This window comes from Phasianus colchicus, chromosome 3 (assembly GCF_987193195.1).
Source record: "Phasianus colchicus chromosome 3, bPhaCol1.hap1.1, whole genome shotgun sequence".
Classification (NCBI taxonomy): Eukaryota; Metazoa; Chordata; class Aves; order Galliformes; family Phasianidae; genus Phasianus; species Phasianus colchicus.
Genome location: NC_143438.1, coordinates 2,269,036 through 2,289,508, shown reverse-complemented (window position 1 = coordinate 2,289,508; position 20,473 = coordinate 2,269,036). Strand labels below are relative to the sequence as shown.

The following is a 20,473-nucleotide window of genomic DNA, read 5'->3' as shown; positions in this document are numbered from 1 at the left end:
ATCTCACTTCCAGCCATGGCATCAGTCTTACACAAGCAACACTTTAATTTCAGGAAGCTGTTTATGTTCAAAAGCCAAGAGTTTGTTCTTTCCATTCTCATTAGAAACTTGCACGGACGTATCAGGGAAAGGCGTTAGTGGTTTTGATTACAATTCTCAACATAAAAAGACAATGATATTTAAATCAGAGCATTTGAAAGACAAAAGGAAGTCTGATTAAAAAAAAATCTGCTGGTTTTAATATGTGATACTTGTAGTTCAGAAAATAAAAATACAGGAGTTAATATAGATACTGAAAAAGGTCAATAAGTTTAATCTGAAGAACCTTTGAATATTGGTAAAAAACTGGAAAATTGGGCTACACTAAACCATGTCAATTGCATATTAATTTTGCAGCCTGTAATCAGGTAAATCTTGCATGGGTTTTAGATGTATTATAAAAGCAGACATGGAAAGTATTTCAGTGGTTCTTCTGACAGCTAGTTTGTGTACTTCATCACTGCACCAAGTTTCATGGTACCCCATAAAGTTAATTTCACTTATATGGGAAAAAAATATATTCTCTTCACTGACCTTTACACTGCACTGGAAAAGCATTTACAGTATACCTTTGGTATAAAATAAACAATAATAATGGTAACGTGTAATTTTTTGCTTTCTTGTTTCTATATGCATGGATAAAAGATTAGACACATGGCTAATGTACAGGAAAAAAAAACAACCAAACATCTGACATATGATTTTCATGTTGGAAGCCAGAATTGGGTTTTCAAATGAACAAATGGGATTCAGACAACTGTTTGCCATTACATTTCAATTCTGGTGCATTTATACCTTTGAAAATCTGCTGTTTTGGATTACAAAAGCCCAGAATCAAAACTAAAGACTTTGACACTAATACTGCTTTTCAACAGACGCCAAACAGATAAAACTGTTCAGAGTATATATCTGCTAATGTTCAGGTCATAAAAATATGTTCACCAAATCCCCATCAGAACAATACTTTTGCACCAACATTATTTCAGCACAGGAAATTGAACTGAAGGATGGTGTGTGAAGCACTCATTTTGAGAACCTTGAGGTCTTCTAGAACAAGGTTTGAATACCACTTAAATTCTCTACTGGCATAAATTATTAAAGTTCCACAGAAGTCAGTGAAAGAATATATATGAAGACTGCTCTGAAAGTAAAACTTCCTATTTTATTATGTTGGCCCATTGTGGTGGTATGGAAGTAAAGGCCAAACCTTCCTGATAATATTCTGTTAAGTTTTGTTGCCAGATGACAGCAGAGGGGCAGTCCGACAAATCAGTATTTGTAATGGTTGTGCATGTGAGGCAAAGGTAAATCCTCCAAGTGGAAAACCTTGCACTCATTGACATTCACTGCTACTTGCTGAATGTTTATGCAGACCAAACAGTGAAGTAGTGGGCAGTGTGTTTCAGCAGTAGTGAAAACGATTGTGGTGACATGTGCTAGTGTAGCCTTTTTGCAAGCACAATGTGCAGACTCTTGTTCATCACTGGTGAAAGCATATAGCAGTTGGTGGTGACTACATTGAAAAATAGTAGTTTTTAGCTGGGAATGTTCTCTGTCAAATAATGTTGTGTTCTTTGTATCTGTTGTAGTTTCCACAGAAATAAATAAGAGCTGTTGTTGTCAGATAACCTGTGCATTTAGTCTAGAGTGGACCTCCATTGCCATGTAGACAGAAAGTAAGAGTTGTCCGAAGTTTTCAGAATTAACAGATTTTGATGCATTCTGGATTTGAATCTGGGAGTTTCACGTGAACAGCAAGATCTGCAGTATAGCAGTTTTTCTCATTGTTTCCAAATTTGATTGGAACACTTCTCCACATGACAGAGACAACTTTCATTCTTATGTATTATAAATGTGAACTGGGTATAGCACACAGGCAAGAGAGGAAGATTTACAGCATAGGTAACAAACACACACAGTAATATCCTTGAAGGGAAAAAAAAAAAAAAGGATGATGAGGAAAGCACGTGTGTGTACTAGGGATGAAGAGATAAATTGGGCACAGGAGGCAGCATGCTTTATTCACAGTGGAAGCACACATACTCCCTACCATTCACTCAGGAGTAATGTCCTGACCTGTGGTTCATGGAACTCAACAAACTCAGAAGAAACAGAGAAGAGGAAAAAACTGACCTGTTTTTCATTTTCATCCTCCAGCCTCAGCCTGTCCTCTATGCAGTTCCTGGCCTGAAGGAACGCCTTCCTCTGAGCCCTTTCTGTCAAAATCCTCACAAAGACTCCATACAAATTTACACTGACAAAAAGGATTGCATTGGCCACAAGCTGTAAGAAAGAAAAAGAAAAAAAAAAGAATATTTTAAAATGCAGATTTATTTTACATTTCTATTCAGCAAAAGAAATTTGAACGGAAATAACCCTCTTTACAATTCTGACTTGGTAGTGATGTCACTGAAATCCCTTCACATATCCCAGCTGCAGAGAAACTATAATAACAAGTCCAGACAGACAACATTGCACAATACAGGATTTCTTAGTTCCTGAGTTTAATTTTTCTTATGATGATTGGTAGGTTATTAATTTTGTTCAGCATCAATTCCTACATCAGTCCGTCTGGTAAAAATGCATTTCAGCATTTGCTTAATTTCATGATGCTCACAATACAGAAATTATTTTCCTATGCCTTTACAATTTAGGGAAACTATTGTCACTTTTTTACATTTGAGAAGTGAAGCATTATCAAAATCTGCAACTATTTCAAAATCTATTCCTACGGTATCTATTCTTAGGCATTCCAAGCTTTCATACTGTATACTTTGCATATGGAAAATATTTTCTGTCCACATCCTTGCTGCTAGAGAATGCACTATACTTCTTAAGAAATCTCCCCAAAATACTATTGATGCCATTGTGTGGTGTACCTCCTAAAAGATGTCAAGTGCTTTCAAATGGTAGACAAAATGCTTGCACCATTTACACAAGCCTATGCTCACAGGTATGCTCTGAACCTATTAAATATTTTGGAATTATTTGTATAAGCAGTGCTTTGAAGAACAACACCTAAATGACTTAACAGTCCTGCAGATTTTGTCTTTTTTTAAACGTTTTTGCAATATGTGAGAGAAGTTAATTAAACTAATGTAAATAATACTAGCCTGCATGCCACCTCCTTATCCAAGACAGTCCCATCCATATTTCTCATTTCATCTCTGATTTCTGAAACTATGATATTTTTATAGAATAATGATAATGAAAACTCATATTACATAAGTATCTTTAGATGGTGAATTTTGCAAAGCAGTGTTTGTTTAGAAAGAGGGCAATAAGTTTTATCTACCAACTATCTTTTCAATCTTATTCTCCATATTTACCATAGTCACCACCACAGAATCTTGATGAGGATTCATGGGACTCACGAATTTCCAAAATTTCAGAATTCAGTGGGCACTTCTATTGGCTAAGGTGTAGCATAACAAGAACAATGAAAAACATCACAGTAAGTAACGTCTGAAAGTCCTGTGCAACTAAAGTTGTTCCTTAAGACTATATAAATGACATATATTTCTATATTTGAAGTGTACACTTCAAACTAGTACAGCTCTACTTTTGTATGCCTTGCCAGTGTAAGCTGAAGTGCACTCATATTTGCAATGCACAATGAGTCTTGCTATTTAAACATCAAAATCAATTAAAAAAAAAATCATTCACACCACTGTAGAAAATTACTTACTTACTAACTTTCATAACGTTGTTTTACAGATGAGCATCAGACTAGAATTCAGATAATCTAGGGAGTAAAGAGTCAAAATCACATGCAGAAACTTGCTGCTGATTTGAAAAGCCTTTGGGAAATGTTTCATCCCACAAAAGTAATAAAGGTATTTGTCATGTGTACCTAATGGCAGTATACATCTAGTATGATCTCCGTACAATGAGGTGAATTAAGGATTCCCTATGAATGGGTTTTCCAGATTTTCATTCACAATTACTCTGTCTTAAATCACAGAATCATAGAATTGCTTAGGTTGGAAAAGACACTCAAGATCACCAAGACCAACATCAACCTAATTGTACTACCCTAACTCTAGCAACCTTCTGCTAAATCACATCCCTGAACACCACATCCAGAGGTTTTTAAACACATCCAGGGTTGGTGACTCAACCACCTCCCTGGGGAGCCTATTCCAGTGCTTAACAACCCTTCCTGTAATGAAGTGTGTCCTGACATCTAACCTAAACCTCCCCTGGTGCAACTTGAGACCATTTCCCCTCATCCTGTCACCTGTCACCAGTGAGAAGAGACCAACCCTGCTCTCGCTGTAAGCACCTTTCAGATATTGGAAGAGAGCAATAAGGTTTCCCCTCAGCCTCCTCTTCCCCAGACTAAACAGCCCCAGTCCCTTCAGTCTCTCCTCATAGGACACATTCTCCAAGTCCTTCACAAGCCTTCTTGCCCTTCTTTGGACCTGCTCCAGCACCTCAGTGTCCTTTCTGTACTGAGGTGCCCAAAACTGAATGCAGCACTCGAGGTGAGGCCTCACCAGTGCCGAGTCCAGGGGCAGGATGACTTCCCTGGTCCTGCTCACCACTCCATTCCTGATCCAAGCCAGGATGCCATTGGCCTTCTTGGCCACCTGGGCACACTGCTGGCTCATATTCAGCCAGCTGTCCATCAGTACACCCAGGTCCCTTTCTATCAGGCAGCTTTCCAGCCACTCTTCCCCAAGCCTGTAGGGTTGCCTGGGGTTGTTGTGACCAAAATGCAGGACCCGACATTTGGCCCATCAATCCAGTCTATCCAGGTCCCTCTGTAGTGCCTTTCTACCCTGTGGCAGATCAACACTTCCTCCCAAATTGGTACCATCTGCAAACTTACTGAGGGTGCACTCAATCCCCTCATCAAGGTTGTTAATACAGATATTAAATAGAAGTGGCCCCATACTGAGCCCTGGGAGACACCACTTGTGACTGGCCGCCAACTGGATTTAACTCCACTGACCACAGCTCTTTGGGCCCAGCCATCCAGCCAGTGTTTCCCCCAGTGGAGTGTACACTCTTCCAAACCACGGGCAGCCAGCTTCTCCACGAGTCAATGATGGGGGGCACAGGCCCAGAAAAAAAGGAGTGACAGAAGGGTGAAGAGAAGTAAAAAAGAAGGGGTACTAGCAGTTTGCCATGTGATCTGGCTGGCCTCATTCTCACAGCAAGGCACATCATTGGCTGCGCTCTCTGGGAGGGTGATGGGGGAAAGGGCAGAGAGCTATTAGATGGATTTAATAAAAGGAACACACCTGCAATGATCTGAAGAGGAATGGAAATTTACTAGATTTAACCAAATCAAACAAAATGAGAGAGACAAGAGTGCCCAAAGTGTGAGGAAAACACGTGCCCTTCTCTGCAGCCAGCTGAGCCAGCCCCAAGAGAGAGAGATGCCTGGGGTTCTGTCCAGAGCTCCACCTCATTCCTCTTTGCACCGAGTCCTCTGGGGATGCCATTCCTGCCCTCAGAATATTCAAAATGTCCATACGAGGCAGTAAATGGAACCAGAACATTAACTTTTTAACTCTCACTTGTTCACATGATGTTCTGGTGTGGAATACTGACAACAAAAAAATCACCGAAGCACGACAGGGGGACAACTAGACCACATTGACAGCCTTACCTTCATCTGCTAAGTGGGTCATCTTGTCATAGAATTATATCATGTTTGTCAAGCAGGATCTACCATTTATGAACCCATCCTGTTTGGGCCTGATTGACTTTTAATTGATCCATGTTAGCTACCAAGTTTGTCTGTTCCATAACCTTCTCTAGCACTGATGTGAGACTGATAGGTCTGTAGCTACCAGGATCATCTTTCTGTCCCTTTTTGAATATGGGCATCACATTTGCCAGTCCATTGGGACATCCCTGGTTAGCCAGGACTGAAGGATAATAGAGAGTAGCTGGGCAACAACATACGCTAGCTCCCTCAGCACTCTAGGGTACAATCCATTTGGCACATGGACTTAAGAGTGTCCAGCTTTTGAAGCAGGTTCAAAATCATTTCCTCATGGATTATGCAGAGCCTATTCTGTTCCCCATCACTGTCTTCCAGCAAAAGGGGCTGTGTTCCCAGGGAGTAACTAGTCTTACTATTGAAGACTGAGGCAAAGAAGGCATAAAGTACCTCAGCATTAGCCTGATTCTTGGTCACTACGTTCCCCTCTGCATCACTTCTTTTTTCATTCTTTGTAATTATAAACTAAGACAGCTTCCCTTCAAACATTCTTACCAAAAAAGACAAAAGCAAATGATATCCTGTAACAAGAAAAGGGACCTATGTCTTCCATTAGTACTTTATTTCTCCTGTGTGAATATATATGTAAAAATTTGAAGATGAACAGCAGTATACAAGCAGATTTTTTCATGATATAGATGAGCATAAACAGTTGGTAGTTCCTATTGTGCTTTATTTTCTTCAAAACACAAATCTGTTCAAGGCATATCAATTTTCAGCAGAAGTCAAACATCAGTAAAATGAAATTTTGTAGAAATTCCAATTGAACCCTATTTTTTGAGGCATGAATGCTGCTGCACTTGCCTTCTCTCTGGATTTTATGCTGAAATGTAGTGACAACAATGTATAGTAAAGCTAATTCTTAAAAGTGCAGTGGAATTTGTAAAGGCCATATTCTGGGGGAATAGACAGAGAACAAAGAATAAGCAGCAAGGAGTTATAGACAGTGCGACTGCTTGATATTGCCCCTATACAAAGCACCTGTTAATAGCACAGTATTCAGAAATAATACTACATTTATGTGTAAGAGTGACTTATATAATAAATAATTACTTCTAACAAACATTAGTCAACTAGGTTTCTAGCCTTCAGCTGGGAGCAGATTATGTATTTTAGCAATCTGTCAACTGTTCTGAGATTATTATGATTTCTCTCAAACAATGATGATCATCTGGACTGGAGTAAACAGTGGATTGCTGTAATCATGCATCCACCTTCAGACTCAGCAGGGTGAGTTTCCATATGCTTTGAGTAGTTTAAGATAAAACAGGGGGTTAGCTGTCAGCTCTGGTCTGTAGGGAATTATGAAATAAAGCAAGTAAAAGATTAATAGATTTCAGAATGTGAGAGAAGAAAGTAGGGCAGACTGTCTCCTGCGATAAGAATTCTTCTCCTCCACAACACTTTTTTTTACTTACTACTTTTTCCCCAGTTGCGAACTACATACAATTCTGTCTGTAATTTTTCTGAATATATGCCACTCTCATGGTCCCTTTCATTTTAATGTTAAAGCATTAATATCACCCTATACTCATACATGCATACATATGTAACATACACATTATCTGACATAACTCAAGGAAAGACTGAGAGACAAGCTTCTAACATTTTTGAAGAGATATTGAAGCATCCAAAGATGCTGAAATATCAAGGAATTTCATTTTAAGCCCTTCATACATTATTCACCATGTAAGTGCTCAGTATTAAAAAGAGTGCTCTTCAGATTTCACCATCATCTCCTATTTATTTACATAACTACTGAAGAAATAATTTATTTAACGTAACACAACTGAAATTTCTTTCAAAACCGTTACCCATAGTTGCTGAGATTACAGATCAGCCAGAATAACGAAAGTGCACTAGGGATGTGAAAGACATTTATCTGGTTTTCACTGCTGTGACTGAACCTCACACTGTGCATGTGTGGATCTCCAGTGGATATAAACAAAGGCAGAATTCTGACAGTGAGAGATAGTCCGTGAAGAGGGACTAGCAGCTTCAGCAGGCACTTCCACAAAATTTCTGTCCCTCTTGCTTTTAGTTCATTGACTTTCTTGGGTTTCAAGTTAGTTTTGCTAAGGAGTTTGGTAGAGAATACCAACACGCACTCCATCAAGTAGTAGACAAATAATTCTGCAGGTAAGAAGCATGCAAAATACACACACCTACAAAAGGATCAAAAAGCTCAATTAATGATCTACTTTTTCTCATACTCATCTCCCATTTCTTGAGTGACTCTTTGAAGAGTCTGTCAAGCCTGAAAGCAAGAATCTTACATGTTCTTGCTCTCTCTCAAACAAGTGTGAAAACTTCTACAAACACATTGTTTGCCTTCACACAAAATGCTGCTTCCTCAACAGTCTGATTCTGCTGTGAGATGAACAGTTGCTTTTTCTGTTTGTCTCACAAAATTGCCTAATGTGGCCAATTCACAAAGGTGTATAAGATTTATGCGTAACTCAAAAAACTTTTTTTTACAAAGTAACATCCATGTAAATGTATAGTGAAATACCCAATTGAAATAGGCTAAACAAGAAATATAAATTACCAGATAAGAAACTTATCTAAAAGCTGGGTTTGTGATGTGTGTAAAATTAGATAACTAATTTCAATAGTTACTACTTTCAAGATTAAGCCCCTCTTAATTGGAAGGGCTAATACCAATAGCCACCTTATCCTCAGCAGCATGAGCTCTCATGGTGTCCCATAAAATAAAGGAGAGTGGACCAGGCTGAACTCTGAAGAAAAAATAAAACAAGATCAAGATTGTTCCTGTATGTCTTCACCCACAGATACATGTAAGACTAAAAGTATGGAAGGTCCGAATTCTACTGCCGGCTTTTTTCTGTTGATTGAATTCTTTCACAAATAATTTCTGTGCCACTGTTGTATCTATCATACAAACAATGTATTCTGTCAAAACAGTCCGAGAGATATGGCAATGAAATAAACTACTGTACAGTAGGAATGTCTATTGTGATGCCTGTCTCTAAGGAAGTCATGAACAGCTTACTAAACTGTATCAGTGCTTCCTCCATTAGAACTGTTAAATGGCAAAACAAGACTGTGTTGTTTTTCAAAATTGTTGATATCATGAACAAAACCTTTCTTAGATTTAAACAAAAATCATTCCTCTTTTCCCTGCTATGGTAAATGTTACCATTATACCAGTGGTTTATTTACAGCACAAGATTGCGCAGAAGAGAACTTGTAGTTGATTCTTGATCTTGACATAGCTTTCTTAAATAATTCACTCAGCTCACTTTGCAACCTTTTGAGAGTACTTAATCACTACGCCTGCTTTCTCCTTTTGTTGAAGTGACAGAGACCTGCTCCTTAGCTCTTGACTGCATCTCAAAAAGCATGCTCTGGTACCAGAGGAATCAGCCAAACAAATTATCTCCAGATTAAACAAACAAATTCCTTTTTTGAATAAACAGTCCTCCCTTACTTCTATTATTTTTTGTCCTACTTACTTTATGCCACCTACTAAGAAAAAAAATCTGTTACGCTATTTTCCATCATTTACTTCTCCCCTTCTGGCCTCAGAGGGTATTACTGACAATTACGTTCAGGCAAGCCAACTTTATTTTAATATTAGAAATATTTCCATATATTATATATATCATTCCAGATATTATAGATAAATAATTTCACACATCAAGAAACTCCCTCCAAAGCTACCAGAAGTACTGGAGCAATTGTGGTCAGAAAAGAATATCTGAAGAATATTACAAGTGAAGCCAAAACAACTACCCACTCATCCCCAGTGTCATTTATTAATCACTCATTAAAAATTAGTCAGGCATATGCATGCATGAGAACTGGCTGATTTGCATGGTTTTCACTTAAAGAGAAGCTGTCAAATATGATACAATATTTCAGGTGTAGCTGTTGTATTGTGGTATTGCATTTGAGCATGTAACAGGTCCACAGCAGGATCATACACCCTAAATGTAATTGCATGATCTCTGTCACTTCCATCTGAGAAAATCAAGACAGTGATTTGCCCAGAAAAAAGTCAAACTATTCTTGAAAACTGGCTTATGTGTCATATCCCACAAATCAGTCCATGCTAAGAATAGCAAATGTTTCTTATGCTTCTTTCCTGAGTTTGTTCTTACACTCTTCTAACAGCGGATTGTAAGTCACCATAAAACAAACAACTCTCAGTTCTGTGCTTTGGAGTGGATTGTTATGGTTTGGGGTTTTTTTGGTCACTGTAATAGTTCTGAAGCATTAAACATTACTTTCTAGCAAAGACAAAGGAATACATCACAAAAGTCATTTGAAATAATTTCTATAGAAATTATGGCCTGCTTATTTTTAGTAATTTTTGCATATTCTTTGGCAGGTGGTCAGTCCCTGAAGCTGTGCTGCATCAAACAAAAATGTGCAGCGCCCTCCCCTTACTGCATTTGTTAGAATAATGCTATGTTGTGGAATTACAGCATAGTACAGAAAGCTGTTTGCATTTACTATATGCAACATGTGATTCCTTTCCAAGGCTTGTTCCCACACAATAATCCATCAGAGCATCTCAATATATACAATTTTCTTTAACAGCTGCAGTATCTAAATACATAAAAATAATGACTTGAGGAGCTACACAATCCAAACTAGTTTTAAGCCTTTTGTGGGACTAGAGTTGCTAGGCAACCAGTCCTTCAGATCTTAAATGCAATTTTTCTACATTTGAGTCTTATGCATGACTGAGAAATGGCTTGTAGCAGCCTCACTCTGGCTCCTGCCTGCTGTAGACAGGAAGCATTTCTTACCTATTGTACAGCTGTCAGAGACATAAAATGAGGCCACGACATCAGTTCAGCAAAGAGCACTACATTTTTAGATCGTTTCTGTAACAACCCAGGAGGAAGAGAGCCTAGTCTGAGTGCAGTAGCTTCATTCCCAGGCTTCCAGACATGCTTGTTTCACAGCTGACTGTGCCATCAGCATTGCCTCATCTCCTGCAGCATGGCTTGGTTGCGTTACTAGCCATAAAACATACTCCATATAGTGTCTCTTACAAAATCCAGTTTATTGAATATTGGTAACTATGTATGGAGCTCCTGCACATTCTAATTGCTGTACTGCACTTCCATATTTTCCCTTAGGATTTCTCAGTATTCAGCTTTAGTTTTCAAAGGGCACCTGTACAAGGCTCTGCCAATATACAGCGATGGGAAACCAAACCTGAGTCAGAAAGTAGTCATTCTTCTGGTCAGTGATAGAGTTGATTACAAAACATCATCTTCCACGTCCCAGTCTTGCTCTCTAGCAATTCACAATCATTCTTGTCAAGTGTAGGAGCTGTGACATCAAGGATGAAATATTATCCCAGACAAGGTTACAAATGCTGCAAAGACACCACACCATCTGTTTGATACTGAAATGATGCTGTCCTGTGCTGTACACAAGCTACTTCTTTGGATTTTTGGTTTGGTTTCTTTTTCAGTTTAGCTTCAGAGGACTTTTTCAAGATTTTACTGAGTATCTGGGAGAAAACCATGGCTACAAGCAGGTTCCCAAGGCATTTTACATCAGTTAGGCGTGATTACAGATCTAATATTGATGAGAAAATCAGTACAAGTAAGTTCAAGCAGCTGTCCAAATATTATACTGTAATGAATTCATCATTAGGAAATGACACTGAAATGCACTATTTTACAACATATAGAGCAAATCTGAATTAATTATCTTGACCCAGGCAGTATTAGGTCCACCATTCTTCTATGTATCAGCGGACCTCAAATTTCTTCTTGTTAAAAAGTTTCGCCCCCAAATATCTAGAAGTATACAGAAGTCTTCTAACAATTCACCTGCAAATTAAAATGAATGACTATACTGTAAAGCCTTCATTCTCACTCACTGCAGAAAAAAAACTTTTTTTTTGATAAATGAAAGCAGAGGATAAATTGCATATGCTGTTGCTCTGACTGCCTGTGTACTGCTTTGTGAAAATATGACTGCATTAGGATGAAACTGGTCTCAGTCAGTCTCCCTTCTGCCAGATAGATTTCCTGCTAGACCTAACAAATACACTCATGTCTCTTTTCTCTTTCCTCCTCTCCATGCAGATTTTGAAACAGCTGATAAATTATGTCACTTCTGTTCAAATGTCCTTAAAACATGAATACGTTTGCCTTGAGGAAACTGTGTTCTACTAGATTGAGTCCATTTACTCTTCTTCTGTTGTGCTTTACAGCTTGCAAGACAAGCTTTACCATAAGCTGTCTCTGCAGATAAAAACATTTTCACTCTGCATGTACATTTAATCTGTAGTATCTTCTTTCAGCGTTGGCACTTTAATATTCACAAATTTGGAAAGCGATCATTTAACAGAAAAGATAGAAAATATTAGACATTTTCTTATTCAAATTTGAAAATTATTTTTGTGAAGAGAATCCAGCTATATAATGTCATAAGCAACTGATCAAGAAATAAAATGATGGAAGATTAGAAAAATACATTTTCAGTCCCATTTGCACTTGAGAAACTTATTAAGAAGACAAGAGGCTATTCCTCTACATAAAAGTCTAATTCATCATTCAATGATGTCAAGAAAAGTCAAAGAAATTCTAAAGGTTTAGGACCCAAAACCAAAACTGCCCTGATTTTCATAGAGCTATAGAATGTCTTGGGTTCTTAGGGAACTCAAAGATCATCTAGTTCCAATTCCCCTGCTGTGGACAGGCTCACCAACCACTAAATTAGGCACTAGATCAAGTTGCCCAGGGTCCCATTCAACTAAGCCTTGAACACCTCCTTGGATAGGCAAAAATACACAATTTCTGTTCCTGAAAAATCAAGTTTATTATTGGAAAATCTCCATTCTGAATGATTAAAAATAATCTGAGCACTGAAATATGCAGGCCTAATTCTACAATTGGGAATTCTGTGTAGTATTCCTTACTGATTCATATACATTTCTTTGTGGGATAAGGATATTAGAAAGAACAATATGCCAAATTTTTGAGCAACAGGATGCTTTTAAAGAAATATGATAAATATGATAAAAAAGATTCTTGGCTTCTCTGATCTTTATGTCCTCTGTAGGTTTTCTGATTCTATTTTAATGCACTATTATTTGAATGAAAGAAAAAAAAAAGAAAGGTCTTGGAAAAAGTCATGATACTGTCAATGCCAATCAGTTAAAAACATTGAGGTGAACTGTAGAAATAAATAAAAGCTTTAAACAACAACAAAGGACAGTAATAAAACAAGAACAAAATATGTTTTAAGAATAGGATGAATGAATGGGGGTAAAAGGGGAAATCAAACAGTAGAAGAATATCTGAAACTTGCCTACTCAGCACAAGAAATGAGATAAAGAATAACTACTGATACATCAAATTCAGAGAAAAGGTAGTGCATCGTATAATAGAGTTGGTTTTTTGTATTTGTATGTTTTTAATGGATGAGAATGCTAGGGGGACTGTTACTCTTTTATTCTGTGTTGTGGTATAACCTGATTTAAACCTTCAGGTGGCTAAGCACCACAGTCATTTGTTCCCTCCACCCTTTCCCAGTGGGAAGGGGTAGAAAATAAAACAAACAAACAAATGTTGGTGTGTTGTGAACATCGTTTTTCTCCTAAAACCAGAATATAGCATCATACCAGTGAAGAGTAACAATGCTATCCCAGATGAAAATTAGGACAATATTCAGCCATATTCCATAACATTTACATCATGCCCAGGTCCCACAGTTTCTATCCATCCTAACTAACTTCCATCCCCTATCTTGCTTTTTTATTTATATATACACACACATATTATTACTGTAGTCTATCGGCCATCCATGTAAATGGTCCACAGCGTTAATTCAGTTCATAACTTTGGGGTTCATATGTCATAACTGTCCTTCAGTGTAGGAGGGATTGTTCATAGTATTGTGTTATTGCATGCTGAAGGTAGTTCTATTTTCATCAGAGATTGTTCAGTGGTTTTTACTGTAATAAGACATATAGCAACCGTAATAAAGATGACATGCAGTATTATGTAGAAATATACCATCATACACTTCAAATTATTGACTGTTCTCACGCAGCATCAGATCACCTTGAGGTACACAGTGGATATCTCTATACTTCCACATTACCCACCATATGCACTCAGGTCCTTAAGTAAAAGCAATCCCATGAATAGGCTTGCCTTTGCCTGAGGCAGGAATAATCCTGACTGTCTTGCTCAGCATATTCTTTTTATGCACCACTCTGACTTCATCCCCTTCTACAGTATGTAGGAGGTTTGGCAGATCCCTGAGTGTTGATTAACCAAGTGGCTTTTGCTAAATGTGTGCCCCAATGTTTGAATGTCCCAGCACCTTTTGCTCACTATGTAGTTTTTAACAGTCCATTGTATTATTGAATTTTTCTGGAGGCTGGTACATGATAGGGGATGTGATATATCCACTTAATGCCATGCTCAGGTACAAGCTCAGGTTGCTTTCGCCATTGTAAGCACATGCAAATGTGGGTTTGTGGGAGTATGACATAACCCACATGCCAGGTGTCCCAGTATTTGTATTTCAGCCATCAAGATGCTTAGCTTGCTTGATTACAGCACAAGTTTCACATTCGTGGATAACTTATTCAATAGCATCCATGGTCAAGTTCACCCTTCAGTAGGTTGCATCTGTTCCATTGTTCTAACCACCTCCATATAACAACTGCTACCATCCAGGAGTCAGTGTAAAGTTAGAAGACTGGCCACTTCCCTTGTTTGGCAATTTCTGAAGACAGCAGGATTATCCTTTTCCTTCATCAGCCTCTGCAACTTTTCTCATAGGACTCCAGAGAGCAGCCATCCACCTCTGATACTTTCCCACAATACAACAGGACCCATCGGTGAACAAAGCATATTTCTTCTCTTTTTCTGGCAGTTTATTATACAGTCGGGCCTCTTCAGCATGTGTCACCTCCTGCTCTGGTGATGTTCCAAACTCTTTGCCTTTGGGCAAGTCCATTACCATTCTAAGATTCCTAGATGACTGGGATTCTTTATTCAAGTCTGTTGTGTGATCAGTGCGATCCACTTACTCCATGTAACATCAGTTGCATGATGTGAAGAGGGGACACTCCCTTTGTACATCCAGCTCAGCACAGGCAGTCGGCATGCCAAGAAAAGCTGTGCTTTGTTACCAACCACATCCGAAGCAGCTTGGATCCAGCATCTCTGCTGCCAGTATCTTTTTTTTTTTTTTTTTTTCAGTTGGAATATAGTGGGCCTTGGATCTTCTGTATCCTTGACTCCAAAACCCTAAGGGTTGATCTCAAGTCTCCTCTGAGGCTTTCTGCCAGAGGCTCAATGTAGGACCATTCTCTTCCCCTTGAGGATGCTAAATAGTGTTTAGATTGGTAGACATGGGCCAGGTCCCAGCATGCTGCAGTGATTTGTGCTTCTCTAGAACTGTCAGGGAGACAGCACAGCAGTTCCAGAAATTCTACTCGTTTTTCAGGATTCTGCAGTTATTCATATGTGAAGTTCCCAACCACTAGGGGTGCCCATCACTCTATGCACCTGTCCACAGCTTTCCACATTCTCTGCCATTCTATCTTGCCTCAGGGCAGACCTCTGGGTGATATTCTCAAATAACTGTTTAATCTTAAACGTAACCTGACACATATTCATGACACACAGCCATAAGAGCACGTCGGTTTGAACATCCTATGGATATTCAAAAATTCTCAAGAATTATTGTAACTAATTTAGGGAAAGAAGGAGAAATGAAAGAGAAAGGAAGTCTGAAGAACTTCTGGAAAACTCCTGTCTCGTCCAAAGCCTGGCTCCCTGAGGTGACAAAGTAAAGAGTATAATTACTAATAGCAACCACTATGGTTTCCAAAGTCCATAGATTATTGCAATGCTGAATTCACACACCACATTACTTAATCCACTGCCAATTTTATCATAATATAAGTCAAGGCCACAGAGTATATAGCAAAATAAAAACCTTAATCTAATCCCCACATATGACAAACAATGCAGCAAGGAATCTAAGCAGCAAGCAAGGTGCTACACAGTATATTTCCACGAGAAGACTCTCAAAGATCTCAATAAAGAGTGAAAAAATTAGCATAGAGACAAATAAGCAAAACTCAACACTCTGTTTTAACATGCTCCAGTCAATTCTGCTGTTATCTCAACCCTTCATGGCCCATATTGGGTCCCAAAATGACCACTGTGGTTTAACCTGATTTAACTTTGCAGATGGCTAAGCACTGCACTGTCATTCACACCCTTCCCCCATCTACCCAGTGGTATGAGAGAGAGAATTAAAACAAAACAACAACAACAACAAAAGCCAACAAAAAAAAACAGTAGAACTTGAGATTGAGGGTTGAGATAAAACTATTTGCTAAAATAGAGAAAAGGAAATAGATGATAGCTACAATTATATAAATATATATACAGATGGCAAGTGATGCTCAGGCAGTTGCTTAACACCCACCCATGGATGTCCAGATAGCTCCCAAGCAGTGGAAGATGAACCCCCAGCCCTTTCAAAACTCTCCTTCTGCATGATGTCACATGGTACAGAATGTCCCTTTGACCACTCTAAGTCAGCTGTCCTGATTCTGTCCTGTCCCAACTTCTTGCACCACCCCAACCTCTTACTGGAAGCTGAGAAAACTGGAATTGTCTTGGCTCTGTACAACACTGCTTAGCAATAATTCAAATTGGTGGGTTATCAACGTTGTTCTTTTCCTGAAATCAAAACATAGCATAATACCAGATACTCTGAAGAAAACCAATTCCGTCTCAGCTGAAACTAAGACTGTGTGAATGGGAGATGTCTTTCTATGTTTTGGTTTCCTTTTTTATTTTTTTTCCCTTTTCTACCATAATATTCATGACTCTTTAAACTTTCACTTTAAACAGTGACAGTTCTCCATACTACAAATAGTCTGATGGCTCTATTCTCTGCTCTGAATGTTAGTTGTGGTTGACTTAAGGCTGTCCACCAAATTAAGGATGCAATCTTTAGAAAAAGGTGGTATTTCATTTTTTTTGTATGAGAGGAGATAACAAACAACAGAATATTCTCTAGAATAGTTTAACTGAATTACTGACAATTCTGAAGATAAGAGAGGAAAACAAAAGATACTATTTATTTTTCATTCTGCTTCATAACAAATGAGAAGGGGAAGACAATGTTTGAAGCACCAAATCAAGATGTTTATTGTTTAAAAATAAAGAATCAGTTGCAAATATTATAAAATCATGTTTTGTCGTATGACTTATTTAACTGCATACAAACATATTTTTAACAGTTTGCTAACCATGTATATATATATATTTTACTAGAAGAAACTAAGAAATACTACATGTAAAATAGGATGTGTACTCTCCAACAGTCCTTTATTTTTGCTTTCTTCAGGCATAGGCTTTGCAAGTCAGCTTGGAAAGAGGTACTGCTAAGGAGCTGATGCCAATATTATGAGCATTTCGGGAAAAGTTGGCTACACTGGAAAAGTTGACTGATGGGTCAAGCTCAATCCCACAGTAAATGGGATTATATAAGGCTGGTGTCCAGTCATTAACCATTTTACGGCCCATTCCTCTTTATGTTTTCATCAGTGACTTTCACCAGTGAAAGTACACTAAAAGTAAGTTTGAGAACAACACTAAATTGAAAGGAGTTGTTGACATGTTGACTTCTTTGGGAGTAGAGAGGCTTTGCCAAAAGATCTTGACAAACTAGGGAGGTGAACTATGACTAACTGCAGGAAGTTTAACAAGAGCTGGTGCTGGATTCTGCAATGGGGACATGGCAGCTCCAAATACGTGTACAGACAGGGATGAAAGGCTGGAGAACAACCCTGCAGAAAGGTATCTGGGCATTCTGGCTGAAAGCAAGTTGAATAGTTGAGTCTACAGTATGCTCTGGATGTCAAAAGGACCAACTGCGTCCTGGGGTACATCAAGGAGAGCATTCCAGCTCTCCCAGCTAGGGAGGGGATTGTCCTGCTCTGCAATGGCAAAGCCTTATCAGAACTGAGACAAGAGGGGTTTTTATTTGTATGTTTTGCCTTTCTTTTTAGTACAGCAAGAAATAGAGATTACTTTTTTGAAATGATCCACTATTTCCTCCATCTCACAGGACTTGTATCATGAAGACTGTACAGGTATGAAAAGAGCAAGAAACTGTATTGAAGAAACATACTGAATTGTGCTAAATGTAAATGTATTTGGAAAAAAAATTAAAATGGTCTTGTAATTAAAGCAAACATTGCATGTTGATCATACCATATATTTATGAGGAAGCTAAAATATACACGAAAGTTTGGAAGGTCCTTGTTTCCCCAGGGAAAAGCTTACCTAATTACTGAGTGATTGAACTTTTAAACACCAATTCATTTGTAATTTGTCAGTCATTTAAATATTTTCTAACATCTCCTGAATGATCTATAAAAAAGTAAATCAGTCTTTATGGGATGACACTAGGAACAATCTTGGAAGTCACACATCTGTAAAGGGTCATTTAAAAATGAGAATTTGTAATATTAATTTAAAACTTATTAATAATTTAGCAGATAGTTAGGATTTAATATGCCCAAACCAGAAGTGAAGGTATTAAAATATAAATTCACATTACATTACAATCTCTCAATTTTTCTCTTTTCTTTTCCTCTCTCTAGGCTTAGGAATAAAAATAGATATGAAAAATTCTTGCTACAACACAAAAATCTTAATTATATTTATATTTGCGACTAAAAAACTGCACATATTTGGTTATTCTTATCAATTTTGCTTTAGTTTAGTTTAGTATTTTTAGTTAATAACACACTTCAAAAAAAAAAAAATGTTTCTGATATGAATAGAGCAATGAAGGAAATCTTTTGCATCAAATATTTTTAAAAAAATTTCTTGTCCAGGTTCTGAGGCACTAAATATCTCTTGGGTTAGTGCCCAAAATCCATTGATAAAATATCCACACCATCTATTCACAACCCCTTTTTAAGAAATCCCAACCTACAGATTTATTAGGGATAGTTATTCTTCCTTCAGAAATAAATAACTTTGCTCTGATACTAATTCCCTGTGTGAAGTCATCTGAAAAACTAACTTTAAAGGGCATGGCTTCAAACACTGCGTCGTGGGGGTTCTTGAAAGTTCATCTGATAGAACGAATTTAATGTGGATTCTTAAGACACTGAATTAGTAGCAACTGCAGAGACTTTTGAAACAGGATGAGCTTGTGCAAACAGAAAGAACTTCATATAAATAAAAAATGGTCGAAGCAAAACTAATAAATGGGTAGGTTTTAACAAGGTGGAAGACCACACAGATCAAGAGTACACATCATTTTTCTGATGATGTAAGGAAATAGTATTTAAACTAAGGATAGCTGCGAGGAGGAACAATGAGGAACTGCTTGAACCAATCAAATCCAATGTAAGCCAAGGACAGAAAGTAGGCAGAACCAAATGAGTATGTATTTAAAAGCAAATATAGGAAGAGGAAAATGGAATGAGCTAAAACGGAATACTGACTTAGAACTCTCATCTTAGAAGTATACTAAAAAGAAAATAATCTGTGGGACGCTACATTTTCAAAGTGCAAAGTAGATGGGGAAGAAATAGGAGGCAACGCCACATGAGGGATGCTATACATTAAAAGGAGCATGCAGCACAAGCAGTTGAATAGGTTAGCTGTCTTAAACCATAGAAGAATCACCATGGATTATAATTTGATACTTGCATGGGAAAATCACATGCTTTTGTACAGTGTAGCTGTACACGTGCTATCACAGCCCGAAAGGGATGATTGAGGGAGGATTGTTCACCTTGGAGCTCAGAGATGTTGTCCTTGCAGAATAGCCAGTTATTCACATGCAGACATGGTAACTATTACACTGGGGCAAGAAACTGAGGCAAATTTTTACATCTCATAAATGACTGCTCCCTGAAGCATCTCACCAAGGAAGCACAAGGGAAAGATTCACTCCTTACTGTGTTTCTAAGCTCTTTTCTAGTAACTGCTTCAAAGAACAATAACAAATTAAAAATAAAAATAAAAAATAGAGATGAAGAGGGAGAGGGAGAGGGAGAGGGAGAGGGAGAGGGAGAGGGAGAGGGAGAGGGAGAGGGAGAGGGAGAGGGGAGGGAGAGGGAGAGGGAGAGGGAGAGGGAGAGGGAGAGGGAGAGGGAGAGGGAGAGGGAGAGGGAGAGGGAGAGGGAGAGGGAGAGGGAGAGGGAGAGGGAGAGGGAGAGGGAGAGGGAGAGAAAAGGAAAAAGAAAAAGAAAAGGAAAAAGAAAAGGAAAAAGAAAAAGAAAAAGAAAAAGAAAAAGAAAAAGAAAAAGAAAAAGAAAAAGAAAAAGAAAAAGAAAAAGAAAAAGAAAAAGAAAAAGAAAAAGAAAAAGAAAAAGAAAAAGAAAAAGAAAAAGAAAAAGAAAAAGAAAAAGAAAAAAGAAAAAGAAAAAAGAAAAAGAAAAAGAAAAAAGAGAAAAAGAGAAAAAGAGAAAACCTACAGTACTGTTTAATTTCAGAAGGGTAAAACATTTTTATAAGAAATACACCTTATCTTCTGACTAAGACTGAATTGTCTGAATTGTCTGAATTGTAAAAGAGATTTTAAACTGTAACAGTGCAGTTTCTCTGCATGAGAGATTTAAATTGTCTCTTAAAAGGAGATTATCCTTTCAGGTGCAATACTGTTGTGGTCACACTGATTGATCACTTGCACGGATTC

The 20,473-nt window shown here is 37.9% G+C and overlaps 1 protein-coding gene across 1 annotated transcript in view; it reads right to left on the bottom strand.

The window, feature by feature from the left end:
* ADCY1 (adenylate cyclase 1) overlaps nt 1-20,473 on the bottom strand; it is a 153,826-nt gene that overhangs the window by 111,608 nt on the left and 21,745 nt on the right. The window contains exon 2 of the mRNA XM_031592004.2: nt 2,173-2,322. Within this exon, the coding sequence (XP_031447864.1) occupies nt 2,173-2,322 (150 nt within the window). The remainder of the gene's footprint in view (nt 1-2,172; nt 2,323-20,473) is intronic.